We start from the raw sequence: 17819 nt of genomic DNA on the forward strand, positions 1-17819 counted from the left end.
AGGCAGTAGTGTTGTGTAAAGGTGTGTACAGAACTCCAGGTTGCCTCTTTGCAAATGAACTCGAGAGGAACAGTTGCAATTAATGCTATGGTAGCCCCTGTGCCCCGAGTAGGAGTGTGCTCTAGGCGTGAAGGGTAAGTCTCTCTTGGCAAGAGTGTACCACACAGTGTGATACAGTTTACGATCCACTTGGAGACAGCTGATTTAGAGATAGGGTGCCCTTCTCTACCAGCTGCCACTGAAACGAAGAACTGGTTTGTTTTTCTTAGAGACTTTGTTTTTTTCCAGATAGTAGATAACTGCTCCTCTTACATCCAGTGTGTGGAGGCTTCTTTCCACCACGTTAGTGGGGTTCTGGAAAAAGGTGGGTAGTTCTATGGACTGGTTTACATGGAACTTCAAGATAAACATAAGCGCAAAGATCAGGTGTGTGCGCAAAACCACTTTATCTTTGTGAATCGTGACAAATGGGTCCTGAACTGAAAGGGCCTGCAGTTCACCAACTCTTATTAGAGAGGTGATAGCCACCAGGAAGGTGGTCTTGTAGGTGAGAGCTTTAACGCTAGACTTGTGCATTGGTTCAAAGGAAGGCCCCATTGGTCTTGTAAGAACAACATTCAGGTCCCTCCCGGAGCTGGGTTGTAAATAAGGGATGAAGTCTCTTTACCCGATCCATAAAGGCTTAAATTACAGGAATCTTCCACCATGAAACCTTGCTCTGGGACGTGGTGTACCCTGAAAGCGCAGCTAAGTGGACCTTTATAGAATTGAAAACCAGTCCCAAATCTAACAGGTGAGTTAGGTAGAGGATGATATCTTTAGGTGAGCATTCAATAGGATTGATGCCCTTGCCATTACACCAGATGACAAAGTGCTTCAATTTGCTGGAGTAGCAATGTTTGGTGTTAGGCTTTTGTGCTTCTCTAAGTATGCCGATGCATCTTTGAGGAACTCTATGACCTCAGGAGTCAGGCTGCTAAGTTGAGAGTTTGTGGGCATGGATGGAGTGTTTCCCCCCACCCTGTCCTGTTACAACATGCTGTACGGGCATGGCAGCTTCCTGGGAGGGGAGACTGACATTACCATGAGATGGGATAACCAAGGCTGGCAGGCCCACATAGGGCCCCCCAGAATCATCCTGACTGGCTCTTGGTGCATCTTGTGCACTATTCTGTTGAGCAGGGAATTCGGGGGTGGGGGGGACAGGGGGGAAGTGGAACAGATACAAATTTCCTGAACCATGTTATCCAAAGACCTTTCCACTTAGAGCGGCTCCAAGGGTACCTGGAGGTGTAATCTGGCCATAGAGCGGGGCATTCCCCAGAGTAGCGAACACATCGATCTCTGGGAATTCCCATTCTGCAAAGACGTTGAGTACAATGTCCTCCTGTAGCCACCACTCATCCTCTACGGGTAGGGGGACGTCTCTGCCGAGTATGTCTACCAGAAGATTGAGTTCCCCTGGAACATGTTGTAAAAGGAGGAGCATTAGGTGTTTGAGAGCCCACCTCCATATGTTCTGGGACAGTTTCAACAGCCCTAGAGAGTGTGTGCCCCCTTGTTTGTTTAACTAATACATGGCTGTAGTACTGTCCGTGAGGAACTTTCTTCCCCTGGAGGTGTCTGGAAGGCCTTCAGGGCCATGAACACAGCTAGCAATTCCAACAGGTTGACGTGATTGGATGCTACTGCTGGGGACCACACGCTGTGCGTTGTCTGTTGAAGGAGGTGAGCCTCCCACTCAATCAGAGATGAGTCTGTGATGAAAGTGGCTTCTCCAGCGGGGATGGTGAAGGTTTTCCCCAGCAGAAGGTTTTCCCTTGACCACCACTGCAGAGACTGAACGAGGGCTGCCGAGACAACAAGTAGATCATCCCACTGGTCACTGGCCTGACACCATTGGCTCGAGAGCCACCCTCGCATGGGGCGCAGATGAGCGTGAGAAACTTGGTAGACGCAGGAAGCCATCATTCCTAACAGTCTCATGGCTTTGCGTAGTCACCTGGTGACTGGCTACATAGTGAGGGATCAGCAACAGCATGTTTTGAACCCACTAGTTGGAGGGAAAGACAAATCCGTCTTTTGTCCGAATTAGAGCCCCCAGAAACTGTTTGACTTGAGTGGGGTCTAGACTGGATTTTGTCTAGTTGAAGAGAAGATCTACCGTCTTCTGGGTATTTGTTTGGCATTTTCCGTACGAATCCCCTTTTATGAGCCAGTCGTCGAGTTAAGGGTAGACTGGGATCGACTGCCTGCACAGGTCATCAGCTGTTAACGCCAGAACCTTTGTGAATACCCGTGGCGCAGAGGCAATTTCGAAGGGGACAACCTTGAACTGATAGTGGGTGTCCTCTACCATGAACCTGAAGTACTTTCTGTGCGCTGGCAACATTGAAATATGAAAGTATGCATCCTTCAAATCCAATGTGGACATGTAATCCCCGTTGCAGCAGTGGGATTACCTCCTGCAGCGTGGTCATCCTGAATTTTTGAGGTTCGACATCTTGTTCGCCGGGCAAAGGTCTAAAACAGGGCGCATGGCGAGATCCTTTTTGGGTACAAAGAAGTTGGAGTCCTCAACTGGTTTGTGAATTAGAGAGGCCCAAGTTTTGTTTTTAAAGCCAGAGTTCTTTAACCAGGCGTGTCTCTTAAGTAAGGTCCCCTGGACTAGAGTGCGTCCAGCGTTTCAGCAAATTCCAGAGTGTTCTTCAATATGTTATGGGTAACCGGTCTACCCTCATCCACGAACGCCAGCAGGCGTGATCGGGTGGGCTCTGGGACATCTTGAAGGCCAACCTGGACTATCGCTGTAACTTGCCAGTCGTATGGTATTGTTTGCGATCCTAGCAGAGCAGGCCTGTGAGGCAGTGACCCGTTTACCCAGGGCATAAAGCTTTTTAAAGTCTTTATCTGAAGGGGCTTCAGCCGAAGACTGGAACCAGCAACCTTTTCAGAGTGGTAGTAACCACCAGCAAGTCCCGTGTAGCATGACCTTATGTAGAGTGGGTCAGATGGGGATGGGCAGAATAATTTGACCGCCTGTGTGAGAGACGGCAACAGTAAGGAAGGGGCCAGGCGCATCTTTATAGAGTTCAGTAAGGGGATGCCTTGGCTAGTCAGAGGCTTCTCCTTGAGGATATCCTCAACAAAATCTGAGTCTGGAGCTGCCTCATGTCTTGCAATCTGGAAATGATGGTCTGCTCTTTTTAAAATAGTATTGAATTATATCTGGTCGTCAACAGGTGACAAATCTCTGTGGAGGTGAAGAAAGGGGATCTAGACAAATGATGTCCGGGTCATCGGTATGGTTGGTGATAGCCAAGGGCCCTGATCCCCTGACTGATCTTGATCCCAGTCTGGGTCCTGATCTGCTGTGTCTAGTGCAAAGGGAGTAATGTCCTCATACGTATCCTCCAGTGTTGGGTCCTCTGCGACATCCAAGATATCCTCCTGGTGCCCCTGTGCAGAGATGGAGAATTTCTGCAGTTTATAAGGAATGGGGCAGGAGTCCTCTTCCCTGTGTCTTTTGGGTGTAATGTACCTGTCAGAAAAGTCAATAAATTGGGCCATTTTGTCCATGTATTGTTCAAATCTCTCCCTAGTCTGGAGGTGGAAAAGGTTGCCCAGAAGAGGGAGATGTTGCTAATAAGGGCTTAGAGAAAGGCTGAGGGGCTGCAGAATACTCTCGATGAGAGGGGGTGCTGAAATACAGCCGCAAGGCTTTTACATATTTTCTGCAGTTGAATCGAAAGGGCTTGACGCGTCAGACGGCATTGTCGCGGTCAGTGACTCCACCGAGGCCTTAGGTGCTTGTGCGCCTTTGGAAGGTGTATCGACAACAGTATGTTTTTTAGGATTAATGCCCATTCGCATGCTGCCAAGGCTGTTGCGTGGAGGGCGCCGAACCGTGAGATTCGGAAGGCACCGTTTACATTTTTGGTAGACCTGTTGGCTTTGTGCGCTTCGACTACTCCTTCGAAGAGGCCTTAGGGGTTGTGTGTTTTGGTATCCGTGGCTTGGGAACCCTTGTCGCTGGGGTGTGAACTCCCCATAACAGAGCCGTTGGCCTGCCTGCAAAGGCCAGGGACAGGCACTTGGAAGACTGTAGGCTCCGCTGAGAGGTCAATGGCTTGCAACTCGGAGCCATGACTGCCGATGGGCGATTCCTTGTCGTCCGAAGCAACGGTGCCAATGGGGGAATGGCTTTCGGCCTGCATAGCATAGGCCACCCACTGTTTAGTCCACCTGTCTTTCAACGTTTTTCAGTCGAAAGATCTTACAGGACTTGCATGAGTGCTCGTAGTGGTCTTGAGGAAGACACTGATTGCAACAGTCATGGGTGTCCTTCCAAGGAAACTTGATGTTACACGACGGGCAAAATTTAAAGGGCGTCCTCTCCATAGAAGAGGGTAGCGGCAGCCAGACCAAGAAGAGAAAGAGGGGTAAAGGAAATATATTCTTAGAGAGGAATAAACCCAGGACCCCACTCTCCCTAATGTAAGGGCCTGGCCGGAGGGCCGAGGCCATGCGGTCAACAGTCGTTGAAAAGTTGCCGAGTAGTTGTAGATGTCTTTGGCGGCAGGAAACCCACGAGGCAGACGTCAAGAAGATTAGTCAGGAGACTAGACGACCAGAGGTCGTGGGGTTAAAGTAAGCAATATAAAAAACTCTTCAGAGCTCTGCATATGCGACCAACTAGGTTGGTGGAAAAAAATAATCCGAGGGACCTCGACGCGTGAGGGATTTTGGGTACACTGCACGTCACGTTAAGGATAGTGTTACAGTCACACCCATGTCGACATCCTCTTTCGATCTTCGAAAGAAAGATGCAATACTCTGCTGATTTCCACTAGATGTCAGACTATATGCACAGCATGTGAATCTAAGCAGATTCACAAGTTTCCATTCCATCATTCTTACAATTAAAACCTCTACAAGATCATAACAAGTGGAGTGCTGGTCAACATATCACAAACCTATAATTATGTATCATCAGTGATGGCAACCAGAATCTTTGGTCTAAGCACAGATCCCCCTGACCGCTCGGACTGCATTCCACCGGCTGCAACAGAGGGCAACACCAACCAAAGTTGTGGATTTACAGTATAAGCAGCGACTGTGTGTCTTACAATTTCAAAATGTCAGCAATTGTTAATGCAGTAGGTTAGCCTTGCTGCGTATTACCTTAAATCCAAAAGTTCACTTTACCAGACGTATCAAACATCAACTTCACAGTAGTTTTGAATGAAGTTAAAGTCCAGCATACCCATCTGGATGGGACATTGTTAATCAGTTTACCTAAACCTCCCCTCGCCTGGTGTTTTCTAAAGCACAATGAAGTTCCTTCGGACAGCATATTGGTGCTAAACACATTTTTGCAACTTAATTACCTCTCCGTTGGCCAGCAAGGTGTTCATGCGCTCTAAAAATCCAGAGTCCAGCACATTTGACTCATCCATAATAAAGGCAATCTTTTCATTCTTGCAGCCAGAACGTCTGAGTACTGTTCTCAGGTCCTCGTCAAAATCTTCACCAGTATATTTTCTGTGTACCTGAAAAATGATACTTGTTGACATATACATTGCTGTAATTGGTAAGCTAAATGTAAGAAGCCCGTCCAATTAGTACATGAAGAAGAGAATCACAATGTGAATTTACCTTTATCTGATAGACACTTAAACCATTCATCCAGGCCACAAAACGAGAAAGTGTTGTTTTTCCAGCTCCACTGACTCCAATGAGAAGCAAATGACCCTGTGGTTGGCGGAATATCCTGTAATAGAAACAAAACTTGTTATGAACATTGTTAAACTTACAAAACCCAGTTAAGTGAAACATTATATGCACCAAAATGGATAGATGTAGCATTATAAAATGGAGTCATCTGTAGCAATCCAAGACTTGCATGCAAGTCAGAACAAACAAATATGTTCAGTAACAAAGAACTGTTGGCTCTCTTTTAGCTAAAATTTGTAGTCGGTTTATATTTTGGCTGACTTTTTGTTATCCTGACTGTTTGGGAAGAGTTTCTTTTTGCTGTTTTCCTCTAATAGATTTTAAAGGGAAACCCTTTCGTTTTGCTTGTTTTGAACACTGTCCTGAGATTTTGGAAGTAAAGCCTTCAGCTTTACTTCCCTTGCTCGTTTGCTCATTCTTATGGGGAAACTAGTCTGTAAGACTATCACTATTGAGACAGTATCTCTGAATTCTTGTATTGTTACAATTGCACACATCTTGCAGTGAAGTGCAGTTTGGATACTTTGTATCAACTTTTTATATGATGGCTTTTTGGTTACTTTTACAGCGTGCACTAGTAAAGCTGGTGGCAGCTGTAATATTTAACTCGTTCACTTTTGCATTTAAGTCGAATGGCTACTATAAGTGGCCAACACCCTAAAATGGCATGCCACTAGGTTTTTCACTTAATATTTGGCCTTCTTCCAGGTATCTTAGGTCAGGAAATGCTACATACAGTAACCCCTTTCCATGTGAAAGCTGCTGCTTTTGTGGTAAAGTGGGCTGTGTGTGTGTCAGAGGAGAGGGCTGGGACTGTGGTCCCAGTTTCCATCCTCTTGTGCCCCAAAAGTTTGTTGCTCGATCGATGTCATGACCAGTGGTTGTCCAGGATTGGAAAACCATGGGCTGTTTGAACATTGCAGATCCTTACCACTGGAGGGCTTGGGCTAGCTCCCAGCCTCAATCTTGGCTGAAAGGAGGGCTCTTGCAGCTATTCGATACTTCATCTTTGGAACCAAGACTTCTAAAAACAAAAGCAGCCTGCCGATGACCAGAGGACGACCCCTGCAGCTGACCAGCATTTTCTCCAGTGATTAGCCCGGTGAAGCCCATCCCATCTGTGTGATCTCAGATGACCCTGGTTAGGAAAGATTCTTTTTGAAAACTTTCCCTCCATAGTTTCCTATGAAACCCACATTCTTTTTGTTCAGTTTAACCTGCCTCGACTTTGTGAAGGGAAGTGAAGGCTACAACTTCACTTCTCTTGCCTTCTGCTCACATGTTATAGGGTAAACGATCAGTCCTTCAGACTCTGGGAAACCAGGTTTTCTTTTTTTAATAGAGAAGGAGCGAAGGGAAATGTTCCTATTGGCTGTGGGCAGTATTACTATGACTATACTAGAGCAAAAAATGACTTAAGCTGTCAGTTTAAGCTGAAAGTGCTGTATGTTAACAAGGATTCCCAGCCTACCCACTGGGAAAATTCACAGCATGCGAATCTATGAAAGATCCAATGCTGGAGAACTAGGTTTCCTTTTTTAATTCTGATACTTTTTAACACCGAACACAGTATCTTACAGAGCAGTGGGGATACCTTTGTGTCACCATACTTTTTTTACACAGGATTTTTGATTACTTTTATAGGTGCCTAAAGACAAGCAGGTGGTAACATTTACTGTTTACTGTTATTACATTATTTTGTTGTGCACATTCATGTTTAGGTATTGAACGTGGCTAGTGCCCTAGAGCGGTTGTGCCACAAGATTTTAGCTTGTTCTTTGGCCATATTGTTGTTTGGTCTGCTTCCGGCCCTCACAGGTCAGGAAAGTACTTTTAAAGGTCATGCACTTGCCCGGAAAAGCTGCAGCTCCCTGTGGGACAAATGTGGCACCAGTAGTTTCCTGATTGGACAACTACTGGTGGTTTGAATGGTGCAGGTCCTTGCCATTGGTGGGCTTGGACTTTCAGCTCAGATTTTCGATAGAGGAGGACCTCTGCAGCCATTTCTTCAGATCTGTGTTGGAGGCAAAAATCCCTCAAATACGAGCAGCCTGTTGAAGATCCAAAGACTATTCCTGAAGTGGCCCAGCAACCTTTCTAATAGCCAGCCCGGTGAAGCCCTGCTCCGATGCCCGATATCCGAAGACCATAAGTGGTGCATTAGCCCTTGGACTAGTGGGAACAACAGCACCATCTCAATGTTGCAGCCCTTTAGAGCCTTCAGAGGTGTCCCTGGTGGATTTACAAGCTCTTGTGGGCTACTTTGCCAGAACAGTTTCCGGTCCGAATTGAAGAACGGAACTTTGGTTGTTGTCGCTTGTGCCACAAGTAGCATTCCCCCGAATTACAGCTTTTCACCATCAATGGAAACGGTCCTGGGGCAGCTGCAGTGGCCCTGTCTGCCATTGCCTGTGTGCCGAGACCGTTGCAGGAACTCAGCTTCCTCCAACCTGTGAAATGTCGTGAAGGGGTCTGCATCAGTGGATTCTGCATTGCTTCTCCAAAAAGCGCTGCATCTTGCATTTCCACTCAACCAGCAAAATCCTTGAACCTGCAACTACTGGGCTCCTCCCACTGGAACAAACGGAAATCGAGCCCCCAGACAATCCACAAAGTAATCTGCAAAAATCTGAGGGGGGTGTTAGCAAAAGCAAATGCGCATGTGCATGTCCCAACCCGGCGCCACCCCCCCACCTCCCAACCCCCTTGTCCCTTTGTCTCAAGTCCATTCCACTCACCTATGGTCGTCAAACCTGGTTCGGGTATCCTGCCCCTAGGGTAGCCTTGGGTCTGGAAGAAAGGAAAACTCGTGCCTCTGGCAAAATTGTAGATCTTTGAAACTATCACCAACACAAGCCTATTGAATCCTTCCTACAGAGAAGCCATTCTGGTGAGAAAGATGGTGTGGCTCCTGTGACCTTTTTGGGCACAGGGTCCCCTTCAACATTGAATTTGGACTTCTTAAGTTAGGATATTGTCTGTGATCTGGCGGTTCCCTTCACTTACTACATCTGAAATACTTACCTGCTTTAATATTTGAACCAATGGTGACTATATATTTGCATCAGAATGTTGTGCAATAATGTGTTCAGAACGCCTATAATAAATCACTATATTCCTACTGAACTGTCTCAATTGAATGATTGTGTGCCATTCTGTGTGGGCTCATAGAGGGACCCTAAATCCACTCACACACTCTTGTGACTAAGCCTTGACTACTCATCCACGTACCTTAATTGGGTTTTGGCTCACCTCTGAAATCACTGTTCATCATCACTGGGTTGGCTTCCTAAAATCTGTCCTCCAGTCCAGATTCTAGAAATCCATCTCAACAACCCTCGTTGGTGCTTTGACCCTTGGCCAGTGGCAACAACCAGTCTCAACCCCTGCTGGAGGGTCCCCGACTTGGAAGACGTCAAAAGGTCCCTGCACCACCCAGTGGACTGACTAGCTCCCGTTTGGGATAAGCAGCAGTTGCCATTCAGAGTACAGCCTTGGGACTCCCAGGATCTTTAGCCTATGTTATGTTGCCTGTCCTTGCAATTTCAGCCTTCTCAGGTCAAGGAACGCTGGGCTGTGGCTGCTTCTGTGTTCACTGCTGTAAGATGTCGCTGCATGACTGATGATCTTCACTGGAACCATCCTTCTGCAATCCAGTGAGGTGTCCTGATGGGTATGCACTGCTGAGGTGTGCATCATGGGTAGGAACTGCCCAGGGGACAGACGCTGGCATACACTCTTGTTTGTGTAGGTCAACTGGACTTTATACCAAACCTTTGCTCGATGTTGTTAACGCTTTACTGCTTTTCCTCATTACAAAGTGCAATTTTGGTTAGACTTTTGATGTAAAACTTTGAAGGCCCACTAATTAGTGGTAGCAATATTAAAACAGTAGCAGTTCTGAAAAATCGAACATGCAGCCTCTTGCACCCATGCACAATCTTTTGATCTAGTGATACAGTGATGTTCATGATCAACACGCTGGAGACCAGTGTCCTTCCTAGGGACATCATCCCAATGGCATGGAGGAAGAGACGGGCATACCAGTAAACATGTGTATGCGGCTACAAGTCAGCAATGATCTAAAAACTTCCCAAATGCGAACATTTCTTTTAAATATTACTTTTTTTTGGCAAAGAGCTAAATAGATAATTGCAGAAATTCCCACAAAGCACCAATCTAGATTTCATTAAAACAAATTCAACTTACCGGTCAATTCTCAACACGTGGTCTAACACTTCATTGAATAGAACAAGTGGGACATCGAGTTCTTCCTCATAAAATACTTTTAGCCGAGCTTTCACATAATCTCTCAGTTCTTCCTGGTCCACTGGAATGTAATCCTAGGTACAAACAAAGGTAATCATTATTTGAACAGGCATCCAGAATGAAAATGGGTTTAGGTTAAAAAACAAGGAACAAGTTACTTACCTGTAACTGTTGTTCTCCAGCATGGATCTGGCATGGATTCACATGCTCACGAATATTCCCTGTCAGGCTGGGGAAACCTCCGTAAAGACAAAAATCAGTTTCAGTTTCATTTCTGAACTGTCTTTCTCCTAACAACCGATCACTGGTCTTTGAGCCATACTGCCCCCAGCCAATGACTGCCCTCTACCTAAGCCCTTCCTCTGGCAGCCATCTTCAGATTTGGTAGCACATAAAGTGGCAGTAGGACCAAGAGAAGAGCCGCAGAGGGGTAGGCGGGAGGGTTTGCATGTGAATCCATGCCAGACCCATGCTGGAGAACAACAGTTACAGGTAAGTAACCTATTCCTTCTCCAGCATGGGTTCTGGCATGGATTTACATGTTCATGAATAAAGAATATATAGCAGTACACACATGCACAACCACAGGAGGTGGCAAAGGCTCATCATAAGCATCACTTACCTCCTCACCAGGCTCACCTTCAAGCGAACAGGTTGCGCAGCACTGCTTGGCCGACTCTGGACTCTTCCCTGGAATCCCTGTCGACGCAGTAGAATCTCGTGAAGGTGTGCGTCGACCTCCACGTAGCAGCCCTGTAGATGTCAAGCAGGGGCACACCAGACAGAACGCCATAGTTGCAGCGATCGCTCAAGTCGAATGGGCTATCGGACGGCCAGGCAACGGGCGGTTTGCCAACCGGTGACAATGGGTGATGCAGCCGGAGAGCTATCTGGAAATGGAAGCCTTGGAGAGGGCCTTCCCATGGTTCACATGGCCAAAGTTCGCAAAAGATTGCAACGTCATCCGGAAACTCTTTGTGCAGTCCACATAGAACTTCAGCGCTCTAGCCACATCTAGCGTGTACAAGGTCTTCTCAGCCGGCCAGAAGGCGTTGGAAAAAATACAGGTAACACCAATGGCTCGTTGAGATGAAAGTCCGACGGCACCTTGGGTATGAAGGAGGGGTGCATCCGTTGCACTACCTTGTCTCATGGAATGTCAAATAAGGTGGTTTACAAGAGAGGGCCTGGATCTCTCCCACTCGCCGTGCGGAGGTGATGACCACAAGAAAGGCTGTTTCGCCGACAAAAAGACGAATGCATAGGCTCGAAGAAAGGACCCACGAGCATAGTAAGCACCACATTGAGCTCCCACGCCGGGGCCGGAGCCTTCACCGGCGGGAACGAGCAAAATAGTCCTTTGACGAACTCCTTGACCAATCGATGCAACGAAAAGGATGATCGTCCTGGAGATCTGGTCTAGCAGAAAATAGCCGCCAGATGAACTTTGATGCAAGCATGGGCCAGTCCTGCCTTGGCCAACGACAACAAATACGGAAGCACCTGCGGAGCAGTGACTCGCAGAGGATTGATCTTCTGAACACGCCACCAAACGGCAAACCTCTTCCACTTGTGTCTGTAGCATTTGGCTCTGGCCTTGGCAAGCACCTCCTTGTAATCAGCTGGGAGATCGTAGCCCCCAAACTAGTGCTGCAGGAGCCAGGCTTTCAGGTTCAGCAATCCTGGGTTGTGGTGCAGAATCGCACCTCCTTCCCTGGTTAGAAGATCTGCGACCGCTGGGAGCTTGACTGGAGGGGACGCTGACATGTCCAGAAGGTCCGGGTACCATATCGGTCTTGGTCATGCCGGTGCAACGAGGATCATCCTGCACCATGACCGTCTGAGTTGATCGACTAGTAGGAGAAGCAACGGCAACCGAGGGAACGCATACAGAAACAGGCCATCCCAGGGGGAAGAATACGTCCCCCATGGTCCCCGGCTGAGGAAACCTGCTGGCGTACCTCTGGCACTTCATGTTCGTCGCCAATGCGTAAAAGGTGATCCACTTGGTCCTGTCGAAGCTCCCACTCGTGGCAAGAGCACTGCTGCCTGCTGAGAGATTCGGCTACAGTGCTCTTCACCCCTGCCAGATGAAATGGGATGAAGACCATCCCTTGGGCTACGGCCCAGTGCCATAGATCCTGCGCCTCTTTGGATGTAAAACATTGTGGTAGAATTGTCCGTGAAGACCCGCACCACCTTGCCCTTGAGGGACAGCAGGAAGGGCTTGAGGACCGAAAACACTGCTCGCAGTTGATGTGCAACATCATCTCCTCCGGTAGCCACAGGCCTCTTGCATGATGACTTCCGGTGTGAGTACCCCAACCTTCCAGGGAAGCGTCAGTCATGACGGTCTACTGGTGTAGTTTGGTCTGCAAATTCATGCCTCCGGACTCATGTGAGCGGACTCCCCACCACAGTATTGCTCGATGGAAGCTCTTGTCAAGCTTGATCTTGTCCTGGAAGCTTCCTGACACTTGTATCCAATGGCCACCCGGGAACTCCTGTAGTGGACGCATCGGCAGCCTGCATAGCCAGATGAGGTAGATGTATGACGACATTATGCCGAGCGGGGACTTGATGGATCTCACCGTGGCGACCTTCAGTGCCAACAGCCTTTGCACCTTGCCAAAAATGGCTGCCATCCTTTCCACAGACGGAGACGCCAGGCACAACACTTTGTTGAGTCGTGATCCCAGAAACAGCGCGTCCTGTGATGGAGTCAAGCAGGACTTTGCGTAGTTCACCGAGAACCCCAGATCCGTCAGAATTTGGACGGTCCTCGCCGTGTGTTCGACGGCGATGTCCTTTGAGTTTGCCCGGTTGAGCCAGTCGTCCAGGTGAGGGTATACGTGGATCCCTCGTAGACACAGCTTTGCCGCCACCTGCGCCAGTCACTTGGTGAAAAACCTTGGCGCCGACTTCAATCCGAAGGGAAGGGCCTTGAACTGGTAATGTTGCCCCTGAACCATGAAGCGCAGGAACTTGTGGTGACCCTTGTGGATGTGGATGTGGATGTGAAAATAAGCATCTTCCAAGTTCAGCGACAACAGAAAGTCCCCCTCTTCTACCTGTCCCAGGACGTGTTGAAGAGTCACCATCCAGAACTTCTGGGACTGGGACTTGATGTACTTGTTCAAACGACGGAGGTCTAGGATGGACCTCCAACCACCGGTCTCCTGTTTGACGCGGAAGAAACGAGACTACACTCCGGAGCGCCAGAGCCTCTTTGGGACAAGCTCTATTGTGCCCTTTTTTTAAGCATGGCCCGCACTTCCAGCAGCAGCCGGAGGACGTGGTTTTCCTGCTGGGCCACTGGTGGTATATGGGGACACTTCCGTTGAAATTGCAGGGTGTGTCCAGCACCCAGCGGTCGGTCGAGATGGTCTTCCACACGCTGACGAAGTTCAACCAGTCGGCCTCCCACCGGGGTGCACGGGTGGGGGCCCGACACTACGACCAGTTCAATCCTGTTTTGATGTCGAAGCGCTGCCTCGGGGACCTTAGCAACGACTTCCTCCAGATTTGGCATGGCCCCCGTAGGTCTCCTGGACCAAAGAGCGGGAGGGTTGATGGTAGGACGAAGCACCTCCACCGAATCCTTTGGGAGAACCTTGAGATTTTCTGCCGGTAGTCCGAAAAGACGGCTGTCGCTGTTGAAGCGTGCCCAAGGCACGAGCCGTCACCGTGTCTGCCTTAAAGGCTTGAAGAGACACATCCACGGTCTGTTACCTGGTACATTTCTGATTCTGCACTTTCTTTTGGTTTGAGATACAACACATCTGAGGCAGGAAGACTGGCCTAATGATTTGGCATAAGGACTGGCCTAAACATCGAACAGCCATGAAAGCAGATGTCGCAGGGAACCACCAGAGCACAACCAGCCGAGCTAGCTGTGGAATGCCTGCCAGGCCTCAAAGATTAATATGTAGCTTTGCATTGTACATAAGTATGAGCCAGGCCTGGGAGGGGGCAGAGTCGATGCAGCCCTCCAGAGCCTAGTGTGTGTTAACATTAGAGCGCTTTTACACCCAACTTCTGGCTTTGTGTATTATTTGTGGCCGAGTGCCTGGAATGCCTGAGCGAGTGTGAGGGAGCTAGATGAGCACTAGTATCGGGGGGAGCAGGACAAACAAATGTAACATATTGTGCTGAAACCCAGAAGCTCCTTCTCTTCATCAACTGTATGGAATGGAGATGGAGATTACAGCAATACAACGGGTAAGTGAAAAACATTTTTTCGCTGTACCTGTTGCATGTTTCAATGGTGGACTTAGTGGAATTTTGAGTCTTCAGGGACTCTAGGAATAATACAAAGATAGGGCAGAGCATTCTATGCACCTGTAATACAGTCAGAGCACAGGGTCGTTCAGAGTGGGTGTAGGGTTGATGCTGTAGAGGGCACAGAGTGGGAGTGGGAGGTCTGTCTGAAGGTTGAGTTCAAGAGTTAAAGTGAAATAAAAGATTAGAGAATACAGATTACAGAATACAGTTTCAGTGGCAATATGGCAGATGCCGGTCCACTGACAAGGCAAGAGGCAGGTGGAGATCTGTCATAAGGGCTGTGCTGGAAAGGATGAAGAGCATTTTGTACAAATGGGATATAGTCCCACAGTCGGTACAAAGGAAGAAGGAAGTGGGGGCTGCCCAGGAACATCAGTTACAAAGGGTACCTCAGGGAAGGGACAAGGGAGATAGTGCTGAATCACAAGCAAAGCACAAATAGATCACAAAGGGGATGGAGGTAGAGAGTGATCAGAGACGCTCAGATTTTGAAGTAATGCTTGGACAAATGTTCATGAGGGGCACAATATGGCGGCTGCTGCCAGACGAGATAAGGAGGGTGGTGGAAGGAAATGTGGAGGAAAGGTTAAGATCCGCCCAGGGGTGGGCAGACATTCTGAATGCAGCTGATGACATATGGCTGAGAATTAAAAAAGCAGTGTCTGTAAAGGAGGGGGAGGAGAGAAGACACACAAGAGGGACAGGAATGTGCGGTGTCAGCAGCAGTGCCTGTGGGGGTTGGGTTGGATGACGCACAGTGCTATAGATGTTAGGCAGAAACGTGTGCAGTTCCCTTAGGGAACACTGCAAAAGATTTAAGACTACAGGTGTTGGCAGTAAACCCACTTGGTAGCAGTCTGCACCACCCAGATTTACCTGGTAGCTGTGGCTGAGCAGTCAGACTTCCCTCAAGAAGAGTTAGGCAGTATGCAAAGTATACACAATAGGCACTCAGATACAATAATACAAGCAAACACTGACCAGAGCTTTGGTATCGAAGTATATAATTATTTATTTAAAAACACACAGTTTGAAACACTCCAGCACTCTTATTGTAAAATATTCTAAACACAGTTACTATTGTAATATGTACACCCCTTTTTTCCTTATCAGATAAGTCACAGTAAAACACCACTTATTTTCATACAGAGGTGAGCGCTTAACTAGATGGCACTCCAATAAGTTTGTGAGAAAGGGAGGGAAAAAGACAGAATATGGAAAGGTACACCACTCTAAGATTCAGGAACACTATTAGCAAGGCAGAAGAACAAAAGTCACTGGTGAGCCAAAGTCCAAAGGCTGGGCCCCCTCTTAGAGAGAGCAGAGCACAAATGCGCCCAAGATCACACAGTTACACTAGGCTTATAAAGTCTTGCAGAGGGTTCAAAAAGAGTGGAGAGGCTTAGGAAAGTTTAGCCAGGGTGTCCCAGGCGGTTCGAAAGCCGGGGGCTAAATCTACCCCGTACAGTCGGTAGAAAGGGAAGCCAGGCGGGACACGGTAACTTAAGTGGGAAGGATCCTCCAGTGTTGCAGTTGTTCCTGGTAGTGGGTGCAAGTTGCGTCGTCGTCCAGGGGAAGAGAAGATCTCGACTTGGAGGAAAGAGGAAGGTCGTTGCACTACCAGGGCAGAAACCAGCCGCAGAGTTTTCCGGTTAAAGGTGGCACCTTTGGTTCGCGGTCGTGGTAAAACGTGGTATCCCGGTTGCCGGGGTGCTTGCACGGGCAAGGCGGCCACGTGGTACGTCGGGAAAGCGAAAAGACTGTGAAACTGGTTATCCCCACCAGTCAAAGGAAGAAGACTCTGCGGCGGGAGATCTCCTCTGTCGTTGGGAAAAGTGGTGAGGCAGTCCAGCAGGGCTCCGCCGGTGGTGGTGTCGTGGCAGGTCGGCTCAGCTTCTCCCTCGTCGGATTCTTAGGTCCTGTGGCGACTTCTCAAGTTCCAATCCCCAAAGCCCTGCTTTTATGCAGAAAACCCCCATTCACTCAGCCTAGCTGTCACTCAAACATGCTAAGTGGTGAGCCAGCCGGCTCACCACTTGGGCCAATCAGGATGGAGTGCGACTTGAGTTGCCTAGGCAACTCAGTCCAGGGTGCCTAAATTTCCCTCCACCCCTTCCAAGTACCTCAGACAGAGTGGCACCACTTTGGAGGGCTTCTGTGGAGAAGCCCGCCAAAAAGTGGAACAAAGGGCTCGACTTGGGTTGGAGTCACAGAAGAGAACACAAACGCCATTTTAGAATCAAGTTTTGGCAAAAAATACCAACCGGAGAATTAATATTAATTAAATAAACCAGCGGTATGTTCAAGGCTACCGTAAATAATTAAATACAGGTAGTAGCCTAAAACAATGGGAAATCCCATAGGAAAATATTCGCAGTTGAATATAAAAAGTAGTATCCACTGCCACCAGCCAAAACTCGATCAGGGGAGACGGAGACGTGCCCCCTCGACTAACAGACCCCGGGGCAATTGATTTGCCCCAGCCAGTAAGTCCACAATATGATGGTTTGTACTGGTTCTGTTCAGAATTTAAGACTAGTAAAGTCAATGGTGACTTTACATGCCCTGGGAGACAGTAGTCAGTCCCAGGGTATGGAGTCTATACTGGGGGGTCACTATGACACCCCTTTGTTACTGCACGGTGGGTGCTGTGTAACACACATCACAAAAACACATGAAGCCCTATGGATTAAAAGACCCCATAGCCCATTAAACACATCTAGATTCAAAGAAACACACTCAAATCATGCCCAAGAGTGAGGGTAAAAGAGTCTCACTCTTGGCAGGAGAAAAAAATAAACCCCAAAAATCCAGTCAAGCTGCTGGGGGTCTCACTAGGTTAGGAAATTCAGCCTAAACCGAGAATTCTCCCTAACAATGGGGGTGGCTCTATGTATTTCCGGGAAAGGGGAGGAAGTGGCGGAAGACACCGGAGGAGGCAAATGTGTGCAACAGAGGGGAGGGAGGACATTTTGAAAAAAAAGAGATGCAATGACTGATTTGGCAAACGGGGTCCTGACAGAATGGGGGGAGGCATGTCCGGACAAAGTGTCAATAAATAAACTGGAGTTCAGAAGGATGGGTGACTGTGGAGTGTGCACCTTAGACGAGGAAGTGAACAAGATGCTACTGAAAGGAGTAGTGTCAAGCACATACATGTCAGAGAATGCCAAATCACAACAGGACACTTTCAGGGCATGTGCACCAGAGAAGGACATTGACAGGCCCACATATGAAGTTGGTGGTCAGTGTCAGCGTGACTTAGTGTTTGGGGGGGGAGAGCACAGCATGGTGAAGCACAATCCGTGGTGCTGGCTCTGGGAAGAAAGATGATAACTGCATCTGAGAGAGAGTGGCCCGTGGCACCTGAAAATGCTCCACAGCCAGAGCTAATGGCATCCATAGAAGACAAGGAGTGTCATTTGATGGAAGTGCCACAGCTTGAAGTAGTGGAGATTATCCTACAGAAGAGCAAGAAGCAGGATCAAAGGAAATATGAGCACCTCTTGGCCATTTGGAAAGGGGAAGAT

The 17819-nt window shown here is 48.2% G+C and overlaps 1 protein-coding gene across 1 annotated transcript in view; it reads right to left on the reverse strand.

The window, feature by feature from the left end:
* Positions 1 to 17819, reverse strand: part of DYNC1H1 (dynein cytoplasmic 1 heavy chain 1) — a 2031190-nt gene that overhangs the window by 1200877 nt on the left and 812494 nt on the right. Inside the window, exons 44-46 of the mRNA XM_069637760.1 lie at positions 9946 to 10079; positions 5659 to 5773; positions 5391 to 5552 (exon numbers count right to left, since the gene is read on the reverse strand). Coding sequence (XP_069493861.1) covers positions 5391 to 5552; positions 5659 to 5773; positions 9946 to 10079 — 411 coding nt within the window. The remainder of the gene's footprint in view (positions 1 to 5390; positions 5553 to 5658; positions 5774 to 9945; positions 10080 to 17819) is intronic.

The sequence above is a fragment of the Ambystoma mexicanum genome, chromosome 14 (assembly GCF_040938575.1).
Source record: "Ambystoma mexicanum isolate Mex_15411 chromosome 14, UKY_AmexF1_1, whole genome shotgun sequence".
Taxonomy (NCBI): domain Eukaryota; kingdom Metazoa; phylum Chordata; class Amphibia; order Caudata; family Ambystomatidae; genus Ambystoma; species Ambystoma mexicanum.